At 45.4% G+C, this 26,903-nt stretch overlaps 1 protein-coding gene across 1 annotated transcript in view; it reads left to right on the plus strand.

The window, feature by feature from the left end:
* Nucleotides 1-26,447, plus strand: part of LOC311238288 (TBCC domain-containing protein 1-like) — a 38,551-nt gene extending 12,104 nt beyond the window's left edge. The window contains exons 6-9 of the mRNA XM_084326314.1: nucleotides 1,863-2,103; nucleotides 20,977-21,163; nucleotides 21,743-22,261; nucleotides 25,560-26,447. Coding sequence (XP_084182440.1) covers nucleotides 1,863-2,103; nucleotides 20,977-21,163; nucleotides 21,743-22,261; nucleotides 25,560-25,704 — 1,092 coding nt within the window. The 3' untranslated portion in view covers nucleotides 25,705-26,447. The remainder of the gene's footprint in view (nucleotides 1-1,862; nucleotides 2,104-20,976; nucleotides 21,164-21,742; nucleotides 22,262-25,559) is intronic.
* Nucleotides 26,448-26,903: the final 456 nt, after the last annotated feature.

Here is a 26,903-nt window from a genome sequence, read left to right on the forward strand (position 1 = left end):
TTCTTCTTTGCAGATTGTCTCAAGCTCCATCAGGTTGGATGGGGAGCGTCGGTGCACAGCCATTTTCAGATCTTTCCAGAGATGTTCAATCGGGTTCAAGTCTGGGCTCTGGCTGGGACACTCAAGGACATTCACAGACTTGTCCCGAAGCCACTCCTTTGTTATCCTGGCTGTGTGCTTAGTCATTGTCCTGTTGGAAGGTGAACCTTCGCCCCAGTCTGAGGTCCAGAGCACTCTGGAAGAGGTTTTCATCAAGGATCTCTCTGTACATTGCTGCATTCATCTTTCCCTTGATCCTGACTAGTCTCCCAGTTCCTTCCGCTGAAAAACATCCCTACAGCATGATGCTGCCACCACCATGCTTCATTGTAGGGATGGTATTGACCAGGTGATAAGCGGTGCCTGATTTCCTCCAAACATGGTGCTTGGCATTCGGGGGCAAAGAGTTAAATCTTGGTTTCATCAGACCAGACAATTTTGTTTCTCATGGTCTGAGAGTCCTTTAGGTGCCTTTTGGAAAACTCCATGCGGGCTGTCATGTGCCTTTTACTGGGGAGTGGCTTCCGTCTGGCCACTCTACCATAAAGGCCTGATTGGTGGAGTGCTGCAGAGATGGTTGTCCTTCTGGAAGGTTCTCCCATCTCCACAGAGGAACACTGGAGCTCTGTCAGAGTGACCATCGGGTTCTTGGTCACCTCCCTGACCAAGGCCCTTCTCCCCCGATGGCTCAGTTTGGCCGGGCGGCCAGCTCTAGGAAGAGTCCTGGTGGTTCCAAACTTCTTCCATTTGCGAATTATGTAGACGACTGTGCTCGTTGGGACCTTCAATGCTGCAGCAATTTTTTTGTACCCTTCCCCAGATCTGTGCCTCGATACAATCCTGTCTTGGAGGTCTACAGACCATTCATTGGACTTCATGGCTTGGTTTGTGCTCTGACATGCACCGTCAACTGTGGGACCTAATATAGACTGGTTGTGTGCCTTTACAAATTATGCCCATCAATTGAATTTACCACAGGTGGACTCTAATCACGTTGTAGAAACATCTCAAGGATGATCAGAATTTTGAGTGTCATAGCAAAGGGTGTGAATACTTATGTACATGTGATTATTAAATCTTTTTATTTTTAATACATTTGCAAAAAATTCTAAATCTTTTTTCATTTAGTCATTATGGGGTATTGTTAGGGATGGGTACCTTTCACATTTGAACCGATACCGGTACCTGTGAATCGATACCGGTACCCAACGGTACCCTTTTTCGGTACTTTAGTCTCAAGAAATTTAATTTACCTACCTCAGTCGTAAAAAAAAAAATCCAAACTTCAAATAACTACAATTTCGACAGTTTTCGGCTTGCCATTGCTCCGACTGCTTTGTTGTTGAATCAAGTCAAATCCTAGGTAAGCATATATTGTGCGTGTGAACGTTGACATGAAAAAAAAAAAGTTAAAATACTTTCCGGATGCACTGTATATTCAGTGTTTTTTGGCCATATTTATTGTAACGTATATTATAACTGATAGGGCGGGCATACATACCCTCATCTGCACCTTTGATTACACTGCTTACTTGCTCATATGCTTATAGTTAATTATCTTGTTTACACTGCTTATTTGTATCTTTACTAAAATTGTATTGCCTATATTTATGTCCGTGATTACCCTGCCCATACCTGTACCTCCCCTCCCCCATACTGCTATGACGCATGCATTTCCCCATGGGGATCAATAAAGGAATATCTTATCTTAGCTTAGTTTATTTTAGCTTCGTTTATTTTAGCTTAGCTTATTTTAGCTTAGCTTATCTTATTTTAGCTTAGCTTGCTATAGTGAGGCTGACTGTGCTGTGGTTACTGTGCAGGTGTCCCTGGAGGCGCTGCAGGGGCTCAGCCTGCTCCTGGAGGGCACGATGAGCCGCTGCAGGACCATCCACCCGCTCCACTGGCTGCTGTCCAGGGCCCCGCTGCAGGCCGAGGCCGGCTATTCCAAACTCCGCTGCTCCTTCCCCGTGCAGCAGCTCCTCGCCTGGCTCCGGAGCAGCCTCACGCTCAACCCTTTTGGCATTCTGCGCACGGGCAAGAAGCTGGCCTGGGCCCAGCAAGGTATGCTAATTCCTAGAATTTGGATCGGATGAATCCCCCCTCATTAAAGATGCTGTAAGTGGTATTTCTTTGTTAAGATAATTGTTAAATAGCTCTATATTCTGACAGTCCCTCCACTCTGCAGTAAACACAAAATACATTTCCTGGTATCCCTTCCCACTTTAACCAATCAGGAGAGCAAACACTAGATATTTGTACTTATTTCAAGAAATAGAATAGAATATAAGTACTTTATTGATCCAGAGGGAAATTCAGCACCACAGATCACTCACAATAAACATTTAGGTAGTCAAAAACAAGAATACCCAGTTAAAAGAGGTAAGGTAATGGCTCATTTAAAAAGCCTGAAAGCTGATGTTATAATCTTCAAGAGACACATATTAAGAATATAGCCAGGAACAAGTTACGCATGGGATGGGGATCACAAATATTTCAATCAAACTTCGGGGCCAGGGCCAGAGGGGTCGCTATTATTATCAAGAGGGGTGTGATCATGTGTGCACAATCGCGGATCCGAATGGTAGATTTGTAATTGTATCAGGGACACTTAATTGTGTTCTTGTAACATTGATAAACGTGTATGGTCAAAATTTTGATGATCCACATTTTTCTGAGACAGTTCTGAATAGAATTCCTGATGTCGGTAATACAAATATTATATTGGGTGGCGACTTCAATTGTATAATTGATCCTGTGTTGGATAAAAAGTCATCAAAGGTATCCGTGAACAGCAAAGCCAGTGAGGTGTTAAAAAGTGCCATGCACAATCTAAATCTGGTTGACATATGGAGGCTACGCAATCCTACCAACAGAGACTACTCTTTTTTCTCTCCAGTGCATAAATCCTATTCTAGGATTGATTTCATGCTGTTAGACTCTAAACTGATATCCAATGTTGTGTCCACACAATACCATACTATCCTGATAAGTGATCATGCTCCCATGTCACTGGATGTTAGGTTCACTAGACATAGAAAGGAACGCACCTGGAGATTTGACAACACAATCTTAAAAGAGAAGAGTTTCTTAAAATACATGCCAGCTAGGCTACCTGACATTATAGACACAAATGATACAGGGGATGTGGATGACTCAACACTGTGGGAAGCCATCAAGGCAGTGCTTAGAGGTAGCATCATATCATACGTGGCAGGTAGGAGAAAACAAATGTCAAAAAGACTAGTGGAGTTGGATGATTCTGTGTCTCAACTAGAACACCTGTACAGGGTCTCTGCGGATCCCGACATCCTGAATTCTATAGTCTCTCAAAGAGATGAGTACAATACTATTTTATCTACACAGGTCAATAAGCAATTGAATATGATAAAACAGATACAATTTGAAATAGGTGACAAACCTCAGAAACTGCTGGCACGTCAATTAAGACAGGCGCAAGCTTCCCGTGCAATACTACAAATAAAATCAGACACAGGCACTGTTCTTACAGACCCTAAAGAGATAAATGCACGTTTTATGGAGTTCTATTCAAAATTGTATACATCAAATGGCAACCATGACATTGATGCTATTAAGGCATTTCTCTCTGAATTAAACCTACCTCAGCTTGATGGCGAGGCAGAAGCTGCATTGGAAAGGGACATCTCCATAGGAGAAATAGTAGAGGCAATTACAGAATTCCCGAACAATAAAGCACCTGGCCCTGATGGCTTTACGGCAGAATTCTACAAGCACTACTCTAAGGAACTATCTCTGCTGCTGCTTCGTATGTTTAAACATGCCGCATCGGATGGTAGACTACCTCAAACACTGTATAATGCAAATATTTGACAAAGCTGCTTAGCAAGATTCTGGCCAAGCGGCTAAAAGCTCACATTCAGAAGATAGTGCACCCGGATCAAACAGGCTTTATTCCTAATAGACATATTTATTACAACTTAAGACGGTTATTCAATATACTTTATACGAAACACAATACAGAGACCGTGGTGATTTCAGTGGATGCTCAGAAGGCCTTCGATCAGGTCGAGAGTATGTATGAGACCCTAGAGGCATTTGGTTTTGGAAGGTGTTTATTGACTGGATACAGATTTTGTATGCTCATCCCACAGCAAGTGTAGTTACTAACCAGGATATTTCTTCTCAGTTTCCACTATACCGTGGGACAAGGCAAGGAGATCCATGCTCCTTATCTTTTCGATTTAGTCATAGAAACACTAGCTACAAAAATTCGACAACATCCTAGAATATCACCTGTCTCCATTAAAGGGCAAAAGCATCATTTATCAATGTATGCAGACGACATTTTGTTATACGTATCTAACCCACAGGAGTCCCTTCCTCCAATTATGGAATTGTTTAATTATTTTGGCTCTCTTTCAGGTTTTCAAATTAATTGGGATAAAAGTGAATTAATGCCAATACAATTAAATAAGGATAGCTCCTCATTGAACTCTGTCCCCTTTAAGATGACCAAAGATAGATTTACTTACCTAGGAGTGACCGTTACTAAAAAACCTGAACTCTTACTTGAAGAGAATTGGAAATTAAAAATAAAACAGTTGAAACAGAATATAGATTTTTGGAAGACCCTCCCACTGTCACTGGTTGGGAGAGTAAACGCTATTAAAATGGTGGTTCTTCCGAGATTTACATACATCTTTCAGTCAATTCCAGTATTCATACCACAGCGGTATTTCAAAAAGTTAGACTCTATTATAATCCCCTTTATTTGGCAGAATAAAGCTGCACATATTAGCAAAAAACACTTATGTAAAACAAAAAATGAGGGTGGCTTTGGTCTTCCAGACTTCAAATGTTACTACTGGTCTGCACATTTAAAACAATATGGCTTTCTGGAGAAGTGCTAACCTTACGGAGGGCATGGAGGAGGTCACTCCTGCATGGCTCTCAATGGAGCAAGCAGCTTGTCAGGGAACCTCTCTCCTAGCCCTTTTGAATAGCCCTGTCAAGATAAACAAATCACTATATGAAGGGAATTCTATAGTACATAGCTCCTTGAAGGTATGGAAACAGATTAAAGCATACTTGAAAGCTCCAAATATGTATACAGACACTCCAATCGGTAATAACCATGCCTTTAAGCCATCCACTATGGATCAAGGGTTTGCACAGTGGAAGGTGAAGGGTATAGGGAGCTTGAAGGACTTGTACCAAGAGGGCCAGTTTCTATCATTCGAGCAACTGAAGGTCAAACACGATTTACCGCCAACAAATTTTTTCCGCTATCTACAGATACGGAACTTCGTAAGGACTCATGTAGATACATGGTCAGACATTCCTCAGCATCAAGCACTGGAAAATATAATTAATGTTAGACCAGGTAGTAAAGAGGCGGTGTCAAAAATATACCAGACACTTTTCAATCAGGTAATAGTTAGCACAGAAAGATATAGGACTGAGTGGGAGTCAGAACTGGGGATACCCCTCAATGAGGAATTCTGGGAAACGTGTCTTACAAATATTCACCAGTGCTCTGTAAATGTTAGAATCAACTTGATTCAATTTAAAGTGATACACAGGTTGCACTACTCAAAGGTGAAAGTGAATAAGATGTATCCTAGCATATCAGCACTGTGTAACAAATGTAAAAATCAAGATGGTACCCTTACACATCAACTCTGGTCTTGTCCCAACTTACACACGTTCTGGTCTGATATATTTGACTTTTATTCAAAAGCTTTTAATAAACAGTGGGAACCCTGCCCCTTAGTGGCCATTTTGGGCTATAGCGACGATGTCACTAAGTACTCTGACAATGAAAAAAGGCCGATATATTTAGGTGCTGTGTTGGCTAAAAAGCTCATTCTGAGACGTTGGAAGTCTGATGCAGCACCCTCATTTGAAATGTGGATGAGAGAGCTGGGTGAGACCCTCTACTTAGAGAGGCTTAGATTTAAAAATACAGGACGGAGAAAGGTGTTTGATACGACATGGGGACCGGTGTTGGACTACTTAAAGGGTCTGAGGGAGGATGAAGAGGATATATAAGTTCAAAATGTCACTCATATTACAGTAATGTCTGAACTGAAGGTATATTCGCTGTTGTGTCTTGGCTTTTGGCCTTTTTCTAATGCTCGGATTTTTATTTATTTTTTTGGTCTCTTTTTTATTTCCCAGCAAAAATCTAACTTATTTAACTATCCTGTTTATATGTATGTATGGACCCGCCAAAGGAAAGAAAGAATGTTTATTTTGAACAAGAAAAAAATAAGATTGCATGTGTGCATCAATATGGAATGTGACTAAAGTAATGTGCAATAAAAATACATATATATATTAAAAAAATAAAATAAAATACGTCTTACCAAGCCAAATTAGCTTACTGCACTGGCAGATAATTGTACTTGTTTCAAGCACATTTGCTTTTAAAACTATTTTTTTTTATTTCTTATTTTTGTCAAGACCATTTTTGCAGTGTGGAGTTATCTCTCCTGATTGGATAAAGTAGGAACGGAATACCAGCAAATGTACTTTGTGTTTACTGCAGAGCAGGAGGGACTGGGAGACCCATGTTACAAACACTCTATATCAGTGATGGCTGTCAGAATGTAGAGCTATTATTTTAACATGCATTTAAAATGTATAAATAAAATGCCACTTCCACCTTTAACCTGACCTGCCAGATGGTCTATTACACAGAACCATCTGGGAAGTCATCCTCTGAAACTGTTGGTCCAAACCACTGTGTGCATAACCTGAAGCCGGACCAGATCGATTCACGCTTGATCTCATGAAGCCACCTGCCATGCAAGGTTATCCCCCCATGAGCAGAGCAAGTTGGGATTTGATGTATTCCTGTGGTTCAGACTGTATAGTCAGCAGCTAGTATGGTTTAGTCATTTCAAGACAGTATAGCCATTGTCCCTGGTGGAATGAGAGCAGTCCGGAATGTGGCTTTGTACGCGTGTCCATGTCTCCAGAAACGGAAAGGTCTTTATTGCCAAGTAGTTTTCACATACAAGGAATTTGATTTGGTCGTTTTCGGTGCAACATTAACAGACGGACAACAACGGACAGATAAGGAAATAAAAGGTGGAATAAAATAAGATGGAATATAAACTAAATTAAAATAGAGGTATAATATAATTATAGGAGACTTCCGGTTTAGCTACAACATGTAGCACACGCATTTTGCAATTGCTCCGCTCCCACCAACGCTAATTTCGTTTAAAAACATTATTTGGACAGTAAAGAAAGAGAATAGACCACATCGTATGTATTGTTAAGACCCTCTACTAACCATATCAAAAGACAAAATGGTTAAAGGTAGAAAGGTGGCAGAGAAAATAACTACGGCAACTTCAACGGCGCAGGACGTAACAAAACGAGAGACACTTCCTAACCGTCGCTGGTTCTGAGCCGACGGCGACAAGCTCCGAGGAGGAGAAGGAAGAGGACAATTTACCGGGATCATCGATTACGGTCCCCGAAAGAGAGTTAATAGAGACCAACATAAAAGAAGGTACAGAATCAAGCTCCGTGAAAGCGAGAGCAGCCAGATTTATGGATTCCAACGTCACTGCATCTATCTACCATATGCCGCCAACTGAAGAAAGCAGAAATCCACCCGATTTCAACACACTGACTAACCTGATGGTAGAACAGTCTAACCTGATGAAAGAACAGATGGTAGAACAGTCTAACCTGCAGATTACACACATCAAGGCGCTCGAGGCAAACGTCGATGCTAAATTCGATCGCATCGAGGCTAAATTCGATCGCATCGATGAGAAATTAGAAGAAGTCAAGAAAGCGATCGATGCACAGTCAAAGCGAATCACGACAGTGGAGATTTCGGTGACAGAAAACACAAAAGCAGTCAAGGCGAACGAAGGTAGCATGACAGAGATGGGAGAAGAGATGGAAAAAGTGAAAGATGAATATCGGAGGGAAATACAAGGGCTTAAAAACGAAGCGATGGAGAGGCAACTAGAAACCCAACGTTACCACAGGCGGAATAACATCCGCATTGTGGGGCTTGATGAAGCAGTGAACTGCGAAGACATCAACTTTCCAAAAGAGTTATCAACGATTTTGGATAACACCGATCCAAACAAAGTGCCAGAAGTGGAACAAGTTTACAGAATCGGTTCCCAGGGGCAAAGTATCAACGGGCCGAGAGTCATCATTGTCACTCTGCGGAAAACTACAACAAGGGATGACATCATCAAATATGCTCGCAACCAACGTGGGAAGCTGAAGTATGGTGATAAACCAATATTTATCTACGAAGATTTGAGCAAAGAGGCCATCATCCGACGTCTACCATACAAAGATGTGATGCAAAAGCTGTACAAAGCCGGCTACAAGCCAAGGCTAGCATATCCGGCGCTGTTATCATTCTTGGGCAATAACGGCCGCAGGTCAGGTCCATATACACCTTTTGAAGCTGAGGATTTCCTGAATCAAAATGTAGCAAATAACCCAAAGCATGACGAAAATGCCAGAAACAGTTAAGCCTCTCTCTAAATATATACCAGTGTTGGAATGACTTTATTGTGTTCATCAATGAGGTCATTCCACCAGTGTTGGAATGACATTGTTGTGTTCATCAAAGTAGCAAACGATATGCAAGTCGTCTATAACAAAGTGTACTGTGTATAATACGATTCATAATACATTATAATTTCAGTCTCTGGTCTCAGAGGGGACAAATAAATATCATTGCAAAAAGATCTATCTGGAATATTCTGGGTTTATCGCTCAAACGCCCTGGGACTCTTAGATCATTCTGGAAAGTAAAATAGTCTAGGCACTAGTATATTCTACAACCTTCTAGAATATAAGGCACCATGACAACGAAGCATACAACTCTAACAATAACATTCGGTGTGTATACACATAGCAGATATTAAATTAAATGAAGTGCAATCAGTCCTTAATAATACTTTAAAATTAACCACACATAAACGTATGAGCACAGCAAGGTTATTCTAACAATTTAAGTAATCACTCCATTAAAGGCACATTGAAGCGCTAAAAGGCGCTGCTTTTCTATCTTATCTAATCAGTTAAATCGGTTCTAGTGGCTTCTCCACGTTGATAATTATTTATCTCTTATTCCTTATCTATATCTTTCCATTGATTTTTATTTAATTTAATTTTTTCTTCTCATTACTCTATATTTTTTAAATATATTTTAACTTACATTGTTCTTTTCCAAAGTTCTTCACATTAAGGTGTCAATATTACTCTATATTTTTTAAATATATTTTAACTTACATTATTCTTTTCCAATGTTCTTCACATTAAGGTGTCAATATTGCTCTACAATCTTTTCCTTTTTTTCCCCCACACGTTAGTGGAGGGTTCAAAGGAATGTCGATGAAGGTTTATTCTCTTTTTTTATTTTATTTTTTATTTTTATCTTTATGTTATTTATCACAATACTTCATTACAGTAAGGGAAGGTGCAAGACCAAAAGCGACATTCTATTGCAATAGAATGGAAATGTTAGATCCTATGGCAATTAGCATAGGAAAATTAGGATTACAATGCTCAGTTTGGGCAATCCGGTGGACCATGGGAGAAAGTCAATCGCGGAGGATGTGTTCTTGGAACACAGGCATGTTCGACTTTCTGGGTGAGGGGAAAATAGGGGATTTTTATTTGTATATATATATGTTTTTAAGCTCAGCTCTCAACGGGACCTCATTAATTGGATGTGCATCTATTGTAGCTTCATACTCCAGAAACATTACCAAAAACTACACGAAAACATGCATAGACTATGGCTAGTTTGAATATAATGGTATGGAACACCGGTGGGATAAACAAACAACACAAGCGCAAAAGCGTGCTCACACTGATGAAAAAAGAACATGTGGACGTGGCTCTATTAAGCGAAACGCACATTTTAGAGGGAGACATAAATACGTTAGCGGATAACATATACCATAATATTAGTCACTCTTCTTTTGCTACGAGAACTAGAGGGGTAGCCATAGTAGTCAGACGCAAATTAAATATCGAATTGAAAGGGGTATGGTCGGATGCTGAGGGGCGCATAACTATAGCTAGGATTATACACAATAACAGGAAAATTGCATTGGCAGCGGTATATGCCCCGAATTTGTACGAAGTGGGTTTCTTCACTTCACTAACAGGAGAAATGTTAAACCATCCCGAGTACTCATATATAATAGGTGCGGATTTTAATGCCATTTGGAACCCAAGGATGGACAAAACTTACCTTTCCTTCTCAAGCGAACAAAAGAATTCATCTAAAGCATTAAAATATTCGTCGAAATCAACAGGAGTAACTGATTTATGGCGTTCACTTAACCCCATGACCCGCAAGTACTCCTGTCGTTCGGCGAGACACAACACACTATCCAGAATTGATTACGTCTTTGCATCCCCGAGAATATTTGATAAATATGAAGTGGAAATGACACCCAATGCGCTATCAGATCACTGCTACTTAATCCTGAAAGCAACATTTGGTACACTATCTGCCCGGGCCCCAAGATGGCGTTTTAATTCGATGCTGCTTAACAACAAGGAATTCATTACACAAATTAAAGAAGCTCTCACAGTATTCCTACAAGACAATGCTAACTCGGTGCAAGATCCCAGAATATTATGGATGTCGGTAAAGAATATGATCAAGGATTTCTCGGATAGATTTACCTCCATATTGCGCAAAAAACAAAACACAAAACTGTCTGAAATGGAAACGCTTTACTCAACGCTTTTTAATTCTTTAAAATACAACAACTCTACCAGACTAGATAACCAAGTTAACATTCTAAAGACAGAGATCAAAGCAATGTACAGACAAAAATCGGAATTGCAAATACGCAGCACTAGACAACAGCAGTACTTCCAAGGTTCTAAACCTAGTCACCTATTAGCCATGCGACTAAGAATTAATGCAAAATTTGCAGATATAACTGCCATTAGGAAACAACAAGCTCTAGTAACAGAACCCAAAATAATAAACGATACATTCAAAGAATTCTACTCCGATTTATATAACTCAGAAACGACCTTTGATCAAGACAAATTAGACACATATCTTAATCAAATTACTCTCCCTAAACTTACGGAGGAAGACGCTAAACAGTTAGAAGTACCGATCACATTAGAAGAACTCAAGAAGGCCATATCCGGAATGAAAAACGGCAAAGCTCCGGGAATTGACGGTATCCCATCAGAAATGTACATTTCTTGCTGGGACATATTTGGACCCTTATTACTAAATATGATCTTATACTCAGTCAAAGAGGGAAGCTTCATAGAACACCAAAATACCGCACTCATTTCAGTTCTTCACAAAAAAGACAAAGACCCCACTGAGTGCGGTAGTTACCGTCCTTTAAGCCTCCTCGGAACCGATGTCAAACTGTACTCTAAGATATTAGCCATCAGATTGCAAAAGCATATGACGTCTTTAGTTCATCCGGACCAAACAGGCTTCATAAAAGGTCGCCTGATCAATGATAACATAAGGCGAATACTGCACGTACTAGATACAGACAAAGAGGACATCACACCTAAGGCGATACTATCCCTGGATGCTATGAAAGCATTTGACAGGTTGGAATGGTCGTTTCTATGGGCAGTATTGGAAAGGATGGGGTTAGGAAAAGGTTTCATTGATATGATTAAAGTACTATACAAGGACCCATCGGCCAGGATTACAACAGGCACATTCATCTCCGATATCTTTCCGGTATCACGCTCAGCCAGACAAGGTTGCCCTCTTAGTCCCGGACTATTCGATCTATCATTAGAACCTTTAGCACAATTTATAAGACAATCCCAACACATAGAACCAATAGTAATCAAGGGCACACATCATAAAATTAGTTTATATGCGGACGACGTAATATTGTTCATGCAAAACCCCAACAACACATTGCCGCTTATACTCAAGTTGATAGAGAACTTTGGTGATTTATCGGGATTTAAAATAAATTGGCCTAAGTCGGCTTTTCTTCCTCTTAACACCAGTGCAAAAAAAGAGACAACCCTCCCAGGTGCGATACCCATGGTCAAACATTTCAGATGCTTGGGTGTGGAAATATTTCCCACCATAAGACAAACGGTGAAGCACAATTACACAAAAATACAGAACAAAATCAAAGACGACCTGGACAGGTGGGCAAAACTTAAAAACTCAGTACAGGCAAGGGTATCAATAGTTAAGATGGATGTATTACCAAGAATCAATTTCTTCAGCTCAATGCTTCCGTTACCTCCTCCAGAGGGCTACTGGAAAAGATTACAAACCTCCACATACAAATTTATTTGGAATAACAAACCACCTCGCATAAAAAGATCCACCGCACAGAGAAATAAAGCAGACGGTGGCATGGCAGTCCCAGATTTTTTACAATATTTTAATGCCTTCACATTAAGACCATTGAAGAAGATATGGTTTGACCCCGAGGCTTTGGTATCTTGGAGAAAATTAGAAGAAAACATAGTAGCCCCACAGAGATTGAAAGACATAGCATACACTAAACTTTCAATCAAGCATTGTGAGCGAGAATTTGGCCCAATAATTACCCATGCAATCAGGACATGGCGGGAAACACAAAGGAAATTTCCTAACCCTCAAGTATGGCATAATCACACTCCCATATTCAATAACAATGCTCTCTTAATGGGAAAACGACCTATAAGATTCCCTATATGGGAAGAGAGAGGCATACACTCATTAGGGGATATTTTTAATAACAAGGGCCTCTGTAGTTATGTCGAAATATGCATAAAGTTTAACCTCACCGAGTCCACATGGCTTTTTTACATACAGTTACGACTTTGTATGAGATCTCACAGTGTTCCATTACACATACCAATTGAACACCACAGATACCACAAATTTTTCTATGAAAGAGATACATTGGGAGGTTTTGTATCAGGTTTTTATTATCAATTACTAACGTCCTCGTATGAAACCCTTCAACTAGACAATGTCTGGAGGAGGGATATACCAGACCTGGAAAATGACTTTGATTGGCAAGGAGCCTGGGCAAATGTCCGACTTACATCAAGGAACCCGGATCATCAACAAATCAATCTGAACTATATTCACAGGACATACTTGACTCCTATAAGGCTGTGCAAAATGGGGCTTATACAAGACTCCAAATGCTCCCAATGTACAAATGGGGACGAAGGAACATTTATGCACATGTATTGGGACTGCCCACCAGTTAAGGCATTCTGGAAAGATGTGTCCCAACAATTATCAATACTCGTATTTTGGAATATACCTGTACACCCCGCGGTATTGCTATTGAATGATGTTTTTGAGTTTGCAGTGAATCCACAACTAAAAAGATTGGTTTTATCGGGTATCACAGTAGCTAAAAAACTGATCGCATCACGTTGGTTTCAACCGGAAAAAATGTGCCGGAAAGTGTGGTTTCTTACATATCTCGATGTGATATATCAAGAAATATCTACAGCAAGAATTCTGGGGCTCAATGAATCCAAAATGTCAATGTGGTTAGAAGTGGTGGAGAGAATAAAAGCTAGCCTATAATGGTAGTGTCTGGTTAGGAGTGAGGGATAATGGAGGTACTATCCAAGAGGGGGTCCGGGAGGGGGGGGTTTGAGCTGGAGCATATGTGTGTAGGGTTTTAGAAAATAGGTATTAGGGGTATATTATATACTAACATTTATATAATTGTAACTTCGCTGGATATACACTGTATACGGTTAAAATGTTATTATTGACTATTTTTGTTTTATCCTGTTTCTGTACTTGCATATATTTTAACCACCTTTACTGAAAGTTTCATTATACATTGTGTGTTGAGTACTGACTTTTAATAAGTTTTGTTTTGCAATAATAAAAAAAATTAAAAAAAAATATATATATAATTATAGAAAAAAAATAACAATCGGCCAGGGCTGTACAACTGCATGATGTGGTCAAGTATATACACTAATTAGAATAAAAATATCAATACAGTGGGATGGAATATTTAGCAGGGCTGTGCAATCGGGCAGTTATGTGCAAATAGTATGAACAGTGAAGTATTGTATATAAAATTATATCCATTATCCAGCCATTACCTGTCTTGTCTCCAGCTGTCCCCTGTGTCTGTCTCCAACTATCACCTGTCTGTCTCCAGCTGTCCCCTGTCTGTCTCCAACTATCACCTGTCTGTCTCCAGCTGTCCCCTGTCTGTCTCCAGCTGTCCCCTGTCTGTCTCCAACTATCACCTGTCTGTCTCCAGCTGTCCCCTGTCTGTCTCCAACTATCCCCTGTCTGTCTCCAACTGTCCCCTGTCTGTCTCCAGCTGTCCCCTGTCTGTCTCCAACTATCACCTGTCTGTCTCCAGCTGTCCCCTGTCTGTCTCCAACTATCACCTGTCTGTCTCCAGCTGTCCCCTGTCTGTCTCCAGCTGTCCCCTGTCTGTCTCCAACTGTCCCCTGTCTGTCTCCAGCTGTCCCCTGTCTGTCTCCAACTATCACCTGTCTGTCTCCAGCTGTCCCCTGTCTGTCTCCAACTATCACCTGTCTGTCTCCAACTATCACCTGTCTGTCTCCAACTATCACCTGTCTGTCTCCAGCTGTCCCCTGTCTGTCTCCAACTATCACCTGTCTGTCTCCAGCTGTCCCCTGTCTGTCTCCAACTATCACCTGTCTGTCTCCAACTATCACCTGTCTGTCTCCAGCTGTCCCCTGTCTGTCTCCAGCTGTCTCCTGTCTGTCTCCAGCTGTCTCCTGTCTGTCTCCAGCTGTCCCCTGTCTGTCTCCAGCTGTCCCCTGTCTGTCTCCAACTATCCCTTGTCTGTCTCCAACTATCACCTGTCTGTCTCCAGCTGTCCCCTGTCTGTCTCCAGCTGTCTCCTGTCTGTCTCCAACTATCTCCTGTCTGTCTCCAGCTGTCTCCTGTCTGTCTCCAGCTGTCCCCTGTCTGTCTCCAGCTGTCCCCTGTCTGTCTCCAGCTGTCCCCTGTCTGTCTCCAACTATCACCTGTCTGTCTCCAGCTGTCCCCTGTCTGTCTCCAACTATCACCTGTCTGTCTCCAGCTGACCCCTGTCTGTCTCCAACTATCACCTGTCTGTCTCCAGCTGTCCCCTGTCTGTCTCCAGCTGTCCCCTGTCTGTCTCCAACTATCCCCTGTCTGTCTCCAGCTGTCCCCTCTGTCTGTCTCCAGCTGTCCCCTGTCTGTCTCCAGCTGTCCCCTGTCTGTCTCCAGCTGTCCCCTCTGTCTGTCTCCAGCTGTCCCCTGTCTGTCTCCAACTATCACCTGTCTGTCTCCAGCTGTCCCCTCTGTCTGTCTCCAGCTGTCCCCTGTCTGTCTCCAACTATCACCTGTCTGTCTCCAGCTGTCCCCTGTCTGTCTCCAACTATCACCTGTCTGTCTCCAACTATCACCTGTCTGTCTCCAGCTGTCCCCTGTCTGTCTCCAGCTGTCCCCTGTCTGTCTCCAACTATCACCTGTCTGTCTCCAACTATCACCTGTCTGTCTCCAGCTGTCCCCTGTCTGTCTCCAACTATCCCCTGTCTGTCTCCAACTATCACCTGTCTGTCTCCAGCTGTCCCCTGTCTGTCTCCAACTATCACCTGTCTGTCTCCAACTATCACCTGTCTGTCTCCAGCTGTCTCCTGTCTGTCTCCAACTATCACCTGTCTGTCTCCAGCTGTCACCTGTCTGTCTCCAGCTGTCCCCTCTGTCTCCAACTATCACCTGTCTGTCTCCAACTATCACCTGTCTGTCTCCAGCTGTCACCTGTCTGTCTCCAGCTGTCCCCTGTCTGTCTCCAGCTGTCCCCTGTCTGTCTCCAACTATCACCTGTCTGTCTCCAGCTGTCCCCTCTGTCTCCAACTATCACCTGTCTGTCTCCAACTATCACCTGTCTGTCTCCAGCTGTCCCCTGTCTGTCTCCAGCTGTCCCCTGTCTGTCTCCAACTATCACCTGTCTGTCTCCAGCTGTCCCCTGTCTGTCTCCAGCTGTCCCCTGTCTGTCTCCAGCTGTCCCCTGTCTGTCTCCAGCTGTCCCCTGTCTGTCTCCAGCTGTCCCCTGTCTGTCTCCAGCTGTCCCCTGTCTGTCTCCAGCTGTCCCCTGTCTGTCTCCAGCTGTCCCCTGTCTGTCTCCAGCTGTCCCCTGTCTGTCTCCAGCTATCACCTGTCTGTCTCCAACTGTCCCCTGTCTGTCTCCAACTGTCTCCTGTCTGTCTCCAGCTGTCCCTTGTCTGTCTCCAACTATCACCTGTCTGTCTCCAGCTGTCCCCTGTCTGTCTCCAGCTGTCTCCTGTCTGTCTCCAACTATCACCTGTCTGTCTCCAACTATCACCTGTCTGTCTCCAGCTGTCCCCTGTCTGTCTCCAACTATCACCTGTCTGTCTCCAACTATCACCTGTCTGTCTCCAGCTGTCCCCTGTCTGTCTCCAGCTGTCCCCTGTCTGTCTCCAACTGTCTCCTGTCTGTCTCCAGCTGTCCCCTGTCTGTCTCCAGCTGTCTCCTGTCTGTCTCCAGCTGTCTCCTGTCTGTCTCCAGCTGTCCCCTGTCTGTCTCCAGCTGACCCCTGTCTGTCTCCAGCTGTCCCCTGTCTGTCTCCAACTATCACCTGTCTGTCTCCAGCTGTCCCCTGTCTGTCTCCAACTATCCCCTGTCTGTCTCCAGCTGTCCCCTGTCTGTCTCCAACTATCACCTGTCTGTCTCCAGCTGTCCCCTGTCTGTCTCCAACTATCCCCTGTCTGTCTCCAACTATCACCTGTCTGTCTCCAACTATCACCTGTCTGTCTCCAGCTGTCCCATGTCTGTCTCCAGCTGTCCCCTGTCTGTCTCCAGCTGTCCCCGGTCTGTCTCCAGCTGTCCCCTGTCTGTCTCCAACTATCACCTGTCTGTCTCCAACTATCACCTGTCTGTCTCCAGCTGTCCCCTGTCTGTCTCCAACTATCACCTGTCTGTCTCCAACTATCACCTGTCTGTCTCCAACTATCACCTGTCTGTCTCCAGCTGTCCCCTGTCTGTCTCCAACTATCACCTGTCTGTCTCCAACTATCACCTGTCTGTCTCCAGCTGTCTCCTGTCTGTCTCCAACTATCACCTGTCTGTCTCCAGCTGTCCCCTCTGTCTCCAACTATCACCTGTCTGTCTCCAACTATCACCTGTCTGTCTCCAGCTGTCCCCTGTCTGTCTCCAACTATCACCTGTCTGTCTCCAGCTGTCCCCTGTCTGTCTCCAGCTGTCCCCTCTGTCTCCAACTATCACCTGTCTGTCTCCAACTATCACCTGTCTGTCTCCAGCTGTCCCCTCTGTCTCCAACTATCACCTGTCTGTCTCCAACTATCACCTGTCTGTCTCCAGCTGTCACCTGTCTGTCTCCAGCTGTCCCCTGTCTGTCTCCAACTATCACCTGTCTGTCTCCAGCTGTCCCCTGTCTGTCTCCAACTATCCCCTGTCTGTCTCCAACTATCACCTGTCTGTCTCCAGCTGTCCCCTGTCTGTCTCCAACTATCACCTGTCTGTCTCCAGCTGTCCCCTGTCTGTCTCCAGCTGTCCCCTGTCTGTCTCCAACTATCCCCTGTCTGTCTCCAACTGTCCCCTGTCTGTCTCCAACTATCACCTGTCTGTCTCCAGCTGTCCCCTGTCTGTCTCCAACTATCACCTGTCTGTCTCCAACTATCACCTGTCTGTCTCCAGCTGTCCCCTGTCTGTCTCCAACTATCACCTGTCTGTCTCCAACTATCACCTGTCTGTCTCCAACTATCCCCTGTCTGTCTCCAGCTGTCCCCTGTCTGTCTCCAGCTGTCCCCTGTCTGTCTCCAGCTGTCTCCTGTCTGTCTCCAACTGTCTCCTGTCTGTCTCCAGCTGTCCCCTGTCTGTCTCCAACTATCACCTGTCTGTCTCCAGCTGTCCCCTGTCTGTCTCCAGCTGTCCCCTGTCTGTCTCCAACTGTCTCCTGTCTGTCTCCAGCTGTCCCCTGTCTGTCTCCAACTATCACCTGTCTGTCTCCAGCTGTCCCCTGTCTGTCTCCAACTATCACCTGTCTGTCTCCAACTATCACCTGTCTGTCTCCAACTATCACCTGTCTGTCTCCAACTATCCCCTGTCTGTCTCCAGCTGTCCCCTGTCTGTCTCCAACTATCACCTGTCTGTCTCCAACTATCACCTGTCTGTCTCCAGCTGTCTCCTGTCTGTCTCCAGCTGTCCCCTGTCTGTCTCCAACTATCACCTGTCTGTCTCCAGCTGTCCCCTGTCTGTCTCCAACTATCACCTGTCTGTCTCCAGCTGTCCCCTGTCTGTCTCCAGCTATCACCTGTCTGTCTCCAGCTATCACCTGTCTGTCTCCAACTATCACCTGTCTGTCTCCAGCTATCACCTGTCTGTCTCCAGCTATCACCTGTCTGTCTCCAACTATCACCTGTCTGTCTCCAGCTGTCCCCTGTCTGTCTCCAGCTGTCCCCTGTCTGTCTCCAACTATCACCTGTCTGTCTCCAACTATCACCTGTCTGTCTCCAACTATCACCTGTCTGTCTCCAGCTATCACCTGTCTGTCTCCAGCTGTCCCCTGTCTGTCTCCAACTATCACCTGTCTGTCTCCAACTATCACCTGTCTGTCTCCAGCTGTCCCCTGTCTGTCTCCAACTATCACCTGTCTGTCTCCAACTATCACCTGTCTGTCTCCAGCTGTCCCCTGTCTGTCTCCAGCTGTCCCCTGTCTGTCTCCAACTATCACCTGTCTGTCTCCAACTATCACCTGTCTGTCTCCAGCTGTCCCGTCTACCTGTCTGTCTCCAGCTGTCCCCTGTCTGTCTCCAGCTGTCCCCTGTCTGTCTCCAACTATCCCCTGTCTGTCTCCAGCTGTCCCGTCTACCTGTCTGTCTCCAGCTGTCCCCTGTCTGTCTCCAGCTGTCCCCTGTCTGTCTCCAACTATCCCGTCTACCTGTCTGTCTCCAGCTGTCCCCTGTCTGTCTCCAGCTGTCCCCTGTCTGTCTCCAACTATCCCCTGTCTGTCTCCAGCTGTCCCCTGTCTGTCTCCAACTATCACCTGTCTGTCTCCAGCTGTCCCCTGTCTGTCTCCAGCTGTCCCCTGTCTGTCTCCAACTATCACCTGTCTGTCTCCAGCTGTCCCCTGTCTGTCTCCAACTATCACCTGTCTGTCTCCAGCTGTCCCCTGTCTGTCTCCAACTGTCCCCTGTCTGTCTCCAGCTGTCCCCTGTCTGTCTCCAGCTGTCCCCTGTCTGTCTCCAACTATCACCTGTCTGTCTCCAACTATCACCTGTCTGTCTCCAACTGTCCCCTGTCTGTCTCCAGCTGTCCCCTGTCTGTCTCCAGCTGTCTCCTGTCTGTCTCCAGCTGTCCCCTGTCTGTGTCCAACTATCACCTGTCTGTCTCCAGCGGTCCCCTGTCTGTCTCCAGCTGTCCCCTGTCTGTCTCCAACTATCACCTGTCTGTCTCCAGCTGTCCCCTGTCTGTCTCCAGCTGTCCCCTGTCTGTCTCCAACTATCCCGTCTACCTGTCTGTCTCCAGCTGTCCCCTGTCTGTCTCCAGCTGTCCCCTGTCTGTCTCCAGCTGTCCCCTGTCTGTCTCCAACTATCACCTGTCTGTCTCCAACTATCCCCTGTCTGTCTCCAGCTATCACCTGTCTGTCTCCAGCTGTCCCCTGTCTGTCTCCAACTATCACCTGTCTGTCTCCAACTATCACCTGTCTGTCTCCAGCTGTCCCCTGTCTGTCTCCAACTATCACCTGTGTCTGTCTCCAACTATCACCTGTCTGTCTCCAACTGTCCCCTGTGTCTGTCTCCAACTATCACCTGTCTGTCTCCAACTATCACCTGTCTGTCTCCAGCTGTCCCCTGTCTGTCTCCAGCTGTCCCCTGTCTGTCTCCAGCTGTCCCCTGTCTGTCTCCAGCTGTCCCCTGTCTGTCTCCAACTATCACCTGTCTGTCTCCAGCTGTCCCCTGTCTGTCTCCAACTATCACCTGTCTGTCTCCAGCTGTCCCCTGTCTGTCTCCAACTATCACCTGTCTGTCTCCAACTATCACCTGTCTGTCTCCAGCGGTCCCCTGTGTCTGTCTCCAACTATCACCTGTCTGTCTCCAACTATCACCTGTCTGTCTCCAGCTGTCCCCTGTCTGTCTCCAGCTGTCCCCTGTCTGTCTCCAGCTGTCCCCTGTCTGTCTCCAACTATCACCTGTCTGTCTCCAACTATCACCTGTCTGTCTCCAACTATCACCTGTGTCTGTCTCCAACTATCACCTGTCTGTCTCCAACTATCACCTGTCTGTCTCCAGCTGTCCCCTGTCTGTCTCCAGCTGTCCCCTGTCTGTCTCCAGCTGTCCCCTGTCTGTCTCCAGCTGTCCCCTGTCTGTCTCCAGCTGTCCCCTGTCTGTCTCCAACTATCACCTGTCTGTCTCCAACTATCACCTGTCTGTCTCCAGCTGTCCCCTGTCTGTCTCCAGCTGTCCCGTCTACCTGTCTGTCTCCAACTATCACCTGTCTGTCTCCAGCTGTCCCCTGTCTGTCTCCAACTATCACCTGTCTGTCTCCAACTATCACCTGTCTGTCTGTCTCCAGCTGTCTGTCTGTCTCCAACTGTCCCCGGTCTGTCTCCAGCTGTCCCCTGTGTCTGTCTTCAACTATCACCTGTCTGTCTCCAGCTGTCCCCTGTCTGTCTCCAGCTGTCCCCGGTCTGTCTCCAGCTGTCCCCTGTCTGTCTCCAGCTGTCCCCTGTCTACCTGTCTGTCTCCAGCTGTCCCCGGTCTGTCTCCAGCTGTCCCCTGTCTACCTGTCTGTCTCCAACTATCCCCTGTCTGTCTCCAGCTGTCCCCTGTCTACCTGTCTGTCTCCAACTGTCTACCTGTCTGTCTCCAACTATCCCCCGTCTACCTGTCTGTCTCCAGCTATCCCCTGTCTACCCGTCTGTCTCCGTTATGTTTCTGACGGTCCTCTCGTCCTGTCTCTGTGCCCTCCAGTGGAGGGAGCCATGAAGAGGGCGAGGATCGCCAGGAACACACACATGGCTCCCGCCGGCAGCAGGATTGTGTTGATGACGCAGGTCTACAAACAGACTCTGGCTAAAGACTCCGACAAGTTGGCCGGTGCCAACATCAGAGTACACCGATGCTCCGACGCCTTCATATACCTGCTCTCGCCTCTCCGGTAAGAGTCGCTCTCAGATGGGTTGTGATACAGATAATTGTCAAATGTTGTAGCTTTCATCTGCTGTTTTGTCTGAAAACCTGTGATTGACACACACCGATCCCCGCTGGGCACGGTGTTGTCATGCTCTTTATAATCTTTGATTTGATTTCAAACCTTTTTATTTTGACTCGTAAGACACTGAGGTTACCCTCATTTACAGCAACGACGAGCTTACAAAACAAGTTTCATACATATAGGCACAGTGAATAAGAATAAACAATAGAATCTGCTAAGATGGTTACAAGTCGACACACAGTGGTCGGAGATCATACTTTTAAATGCAGCAAGAGAAGGAAGAACCTTCAGCTTCACAGTCAGTTGGAGGACATTCCAGGTGTTTAAAGCATCAAAGGAAAAAGCATTTTTCAGTCAAACCAGTCTTGCCCCAACTAATCGGACTTCCCAACACCAATGCCTTCCTAAACCATGTAGAATCTCCAGAATATATCTGCCTCCTGTATGTATAATTTAATTTGTGTATTCAAATAAAGCATTCAAAATATATATGTGTGTGTGTGTGTGTGTGTGTGTGTGTAGATCGGTGAGCGTGGATAAGTGCCGCAACAGCACGGTGGTCCTGGGGCCCGTGGAGACCAGTGTCCACATCCACGGCTGTGAGAACGTGCGGGTGGTGTGCGTCGCCGGCCGCGTCGCCATAGGAGCCTCGTCCCGCTGCACTGTCTACGCCCTGACGCCCACCCGCCCTCTCCTCCTACCCGGGAACACGGACCTCACCCTGGGCCCCTTCCACACGCACTACCCCAACCTGGAGGACCACATGGCCAGCGTAGGCTTAGCCGTGGTCCCCAACATCTGGGATCAGCCCTTACTGCTGGGGACCGAGGGCCTCGTCAACACCTCCGCCTCCTCCAGCCCGGGCTGCTACCGCCTGCTGCCACCGGCGGAGTTTCACACCCTGGTGGTGCCGTTTCAGATGGAGGGGGACACGTGCGAGGTGCCCGGGGGGCTGCCGCCGATCTACCAGGCCGCCGTGAAGGAGGGGGAGCAGAGGATGCAGAGCTGGAAGAAGACCCTGAAGGAGGCGCGCCTCAACGAGTGAGTAGCGGGTCCTGCTGTAGCCCTGCATGCGAGTGAATACACAGTCCCTTATACGATGATGTAAAAATCCTACAATTAAGGGGGCTTTCTCACTAGCCATCCGGGGTTGAATCCACGATCGCACCAAAATAAGTGTGATGAGAACGCTCCCCCCCCCCCGTCACCGGGGACGCTGATTCGCTCCAAGACGGGACCGCTTGAAAAGGTGGTTTCGGGTGCGAACCAGTGTCCCAACGGAACGGAACGGAGTGTGGTGTGCAAGCAAACCTGTAATGCTTTCATGCTTGCTTGAATTTTGGGCAGATAAAAACATACAGCAACAACTGGACAATACCCACAAAAACGACAATATTTATAATATACAACTCCGTTGTTTAATCACTACCCACAGTAACGTGGCCGATGACGGAGCGATCGCAGGTGTACCAAACTGTACCAAACACGGAGGAGGCTTGCTGTAACAAGTGGTTCTGTTGGTGCTAACCTGCTTGCCCAGAATAGAGTTGTATTCATACTTCAATTTTTAAATATTATTTAGGTCCGTTTGGGATTGTAGTGTAAAACCTGCTCCAACGAGGGAAGCTGTGTTGCAATTTAGCCGAGCGCTTATGTCTCTCTCTCTCTATCAAGACACGCACGCATGAAAACACACAGACACGCACGCAGAGAGAGAGACAGACAGACACACAGACACACAGACAGACACACAGACAGACACACAGACACAGACAGACAGACAGACAGACAGACAGACCTTCCTTCCTGGCGTACAGGTGTCGTAAAGAAATGTCAAAGGTACTCACAGTTGCACAAGGGTTTCGGACAGACGAACGCTAGGGTTTGAAAGCTTGGCGTTGCTAATAAACATTAAAAAAAAATATATATATAAACTGCTCAACACGGCTTTATTTCCGCCTTTGGGTGCCGTGATCATCAGAGCTGTGATCATCAGAGCCGTGTTGACCAGTTTATACAAATGATTACATCGCTTGAAACATTTGTTATGTCAAGCAATTACTTTCCAACACTGGCTGCCATTGAATGTTTGTGCTCATGTGAAAAGAGGTAATGACTATTTTTGGGCCTTGATGGTCTTCTGTGGGATTTATATCTGTATATATATATATATATATATATATATATATATATATATATATATATATATATATATATATATACATATATGTTTTGTCCTAAAGTTGTAGTTTTATAAACAAACATCATCTATTATACAGGCCAAATACAATAGGCATCAATAGGAGTCTCTGTTTTCCTAACGAAGTAGGCGCAGCCGGGAGAAAAGCCAAAGAACCAGACAATACATCACAACCAGCGTTTCCGTTAGCCGGTAATTACCGGTATTTGACCGGCAAAATCTGTTGAAGTCCGACATATTTAATCTCTCCGGTCTTAATGTCCGGTGAAAATAATTCCCTGAGTCTAAGCACAATTTGATTATTTGAATTGTATTAAAATAGGCTAAAATTAAATAGCCTATGCGATGAACGAAACAATCATTACATTTGTTTCATCGTTGCTTCTAATAATGACAACGACGTTGTCAGCGAGAGCTTAGTGCTGGGTGTGCAAACTTTTGTGAAGCTGCAGAGCCGGAGCAGCAGCAGCACAATGCAGTACTCCAGCAGTACTCCAATTCAGCCATTTTCAATTCAATGTTGGGTGGGGGGCGCTGCTGTGCGGTCCCCAGAAAAGAGCCAATAACAGCTGAATCTGCTGCTCTGCATCGACATACTCTCGCAAATAAGTCATTGGGAGGTGGAGAGAGCGAGAGTCGTCACGCAAACCCACGATAATGTTGCCGTCTCTCTGTCAAATTTCTCAGTTCTTCGCTTGATATAATTAATACAAATGTCCAATATAACGGAATTCGTTAGCTCATAAAAATGTGATTATAACAGACTGTTGTTTATTAATGTCGGGCGACTGCCCACAGACACCTATTTGATTTAAAGTCGGCAGCAGCACGAGTCTCGGGACTTATTTTATTTGGAATATAATGACTTTATACGCAAAAGTAGCCTAGTTTTAAGTAAAAATATTATAAATCTACATGCCTTGATGATGTCATTCTTTTGTTTTGTTGTCATTCTTTTGCCTATCAATTGTTTTTAAGCTCAATAAACTCTGACCGGAATTTCTCTCATTTGACCGGTAGATTGAAATCTACCGGACACTGAGGCCGGCAACAATTTTTTCTAACGGAAACCCTGATCACAACATAGCGTGGTGCTACCGTTTGGGGTCGTGACATACAGTCACAGAGTGCCAAAACCAGAGCTCACGCAGCGCCGAAACCATTGTCTCACTCAGCCGTCCAGTAGGCTGCTGCGTCAGCAGTGGAACGTTATGGTGGAACCATATAATGTGGAGCGGTCAGCTGGTGAGACGTCGTGGTGAGACCAACACCCCAGACGGAGCTGACCTCTGCTCTGTGTTCTGACTGACCTGCGGGTGGGACAGCTGAACCCGCTCTGTGTTCTGCCTGATTGATTGATTGATTGAAACAGATTAACAGAATGGGTACAATACAGTACGGCTCAATACAAAACAACTGCTAAGAGGATGCAGACCAGAAAAAGACTTTCGTCTTGTTTACATCGGGACCCCCCATTTTCAATTCATCAGGCCATTTATGACATACAAGATATACAGAACTATGTAGTAAAAAGAGACCATAAAAAAATATATACCGGTACATCCGAAGGGGAAGAAACTGTACATTGGTTTGGGGGGGTTGGACATTTACAGGGCCTGACCTGCAGGGTTGGACAGCTGACCCCGCTCTGTGTTCTGGCTGACCTGCGGGTTGGAGATGAGTGGAACGTGCTCAGACTGAAGCAAAATACATGTATTTACAGGTGGAACGGCTATATTTTACAGTTGACCTGAGATCACAAAATATAGCCTTAAACTAGAAAAAAAAGTCTTAAAAAGGATAAATAAAGTATAAAAATAATATAGATATCTATAAATAAAAATTATATATAATAATAGATAATAATAGAGTAACAGTATTGCGCATTCAGTTCACACAGTGTAGTGGTAGAAGGATGTAAAGTACACTAACACTATGCATTGTTGTAATGTAGTGGAGTTGATGGTGAAGTCACAGCAGCATTGAGAGTGTGTAGCGTTCACAGTTTGATCAGTCAGTGATGTGGGGGGGAGGGGTTGAGCATTGAGGTGTCTGTGTCTTCCTACCTGGCCTTGCACTAGAAGTCTGTACACCGCTAACAGGCCTGTTGTATTGCCCCCCCCCCCCCCCCCCCCCCAGGGAGCAGAAGCAGCAGTTCCAGGCCTTGGTGGAGGAGAAGTTCGTGGAGTGGCTGCTGAAGACGGGACACAAGGCGGAGATGGACAGCCTCATCCCCCCTACCCTGCCCTCCGCGGACCCCTCCCCGCAGCCCGTCAGAGCCTGAAGCTAGCGGCGCCGAGTGCGTCAGGACTAGACGGGCGGTGAGACACGGATGCCTATGACCTGCTGACTTGTAGAGCCGTCCCGGATCGATGAAGGACTTGGCAGCGGTACTGGTGCCTCTGCCGGTCCTCACTTGATCAGGGCTCTTGTGACGAGGCCATGAGAGCCAACGGGACAGGCTCATGTTGCCTTTTATTAAGTTGGTACAGTATATATAGACTGGTGTATTTTTTTTAAATAATAATTAATGAAATTAATAATTGAAAAATCTGGTTTTAACTCTTTTTGAGACCCATGTAGCCCTCGTTTTGTATTCTTTAGGGGGGAGGGCAGGGGGTGGTTAGGGTAGAGTAGATCAACAGTAGATGCCACATAGAAACGGTATACATCATCTGAAAGCAGGGAGCCTGAGGATTAATTTGGGACCTGGCTCGGCACTGTGTCAAGTTTCTATAGTCGTAAATCTGTAATAAACGTTGTGTTTTGGTTAGGCGCCTGTTTAAATTGTATAAGGGCATAGAACATTATGATGGAAGTGTACGGTGGCCATGTCGCAGAAGTTGTTGTTGCAGCATTTCCTGGGTTGAGGCCATTTGTTACAGATTTGGTGCAAAATTGGGGCGGCTACGTGGTGCAGTGGGCAAGGCGCTCACCACGAATGCTGGAAACGCTGGGTTCGCCTGTTCGAGCCCAGCGCTCCACATTGCTCTCAGTTTAGCTGGTCGTCCGTACTAATACACATTGGCAGTATTAGGGGGTGGGAAACTGATGGGTGGGGATCGGGCGTTGTGGACAGCGACTCCTACAGGTCGGTTGGTGCGCCTGCGCAGTAGAATCAGGAAGCGATGGGGGCGGCGCCCCTCCAAAGCGCAGACCCCTGACGCTGAAAGATCGCGCCGCGCAGGTGAAAAGATGCGACTGCTGTTACCTCGAGTATCGGAGGGGACTCGTGCTATGTATGACTTAGTCCACATTGCAGCCGGCTTGTGGGAGGCAAGAAACAGCGTTCGAGACAGGGGAGGGTTGAATTGGACAATATGAAATTGGGATGGGAGAAAAATAGAAAATGGGAGAAAAAGTGGATAAAAAAAAGATTTGGTGCAAAATTTAACCCGTTCTTGGGCCACTCTGGAATTGATAAACATGGTCAAAAATCCCTCCAAAATACCACATTAACACTTTCAGTGCCCATCACGTCAT

Source organism: Notolepis coatsorum, assembly GCF_963971535.1.
Source record: "Notolepis coatsorum genome assembly, chromosome: 12".
Lineage (NCBI taxonomy): Eukaryota > Metazoa > Chordata > Actinopteri > Aulopiformes > Paralepididae > Notolepis > Notolepis coatsorum.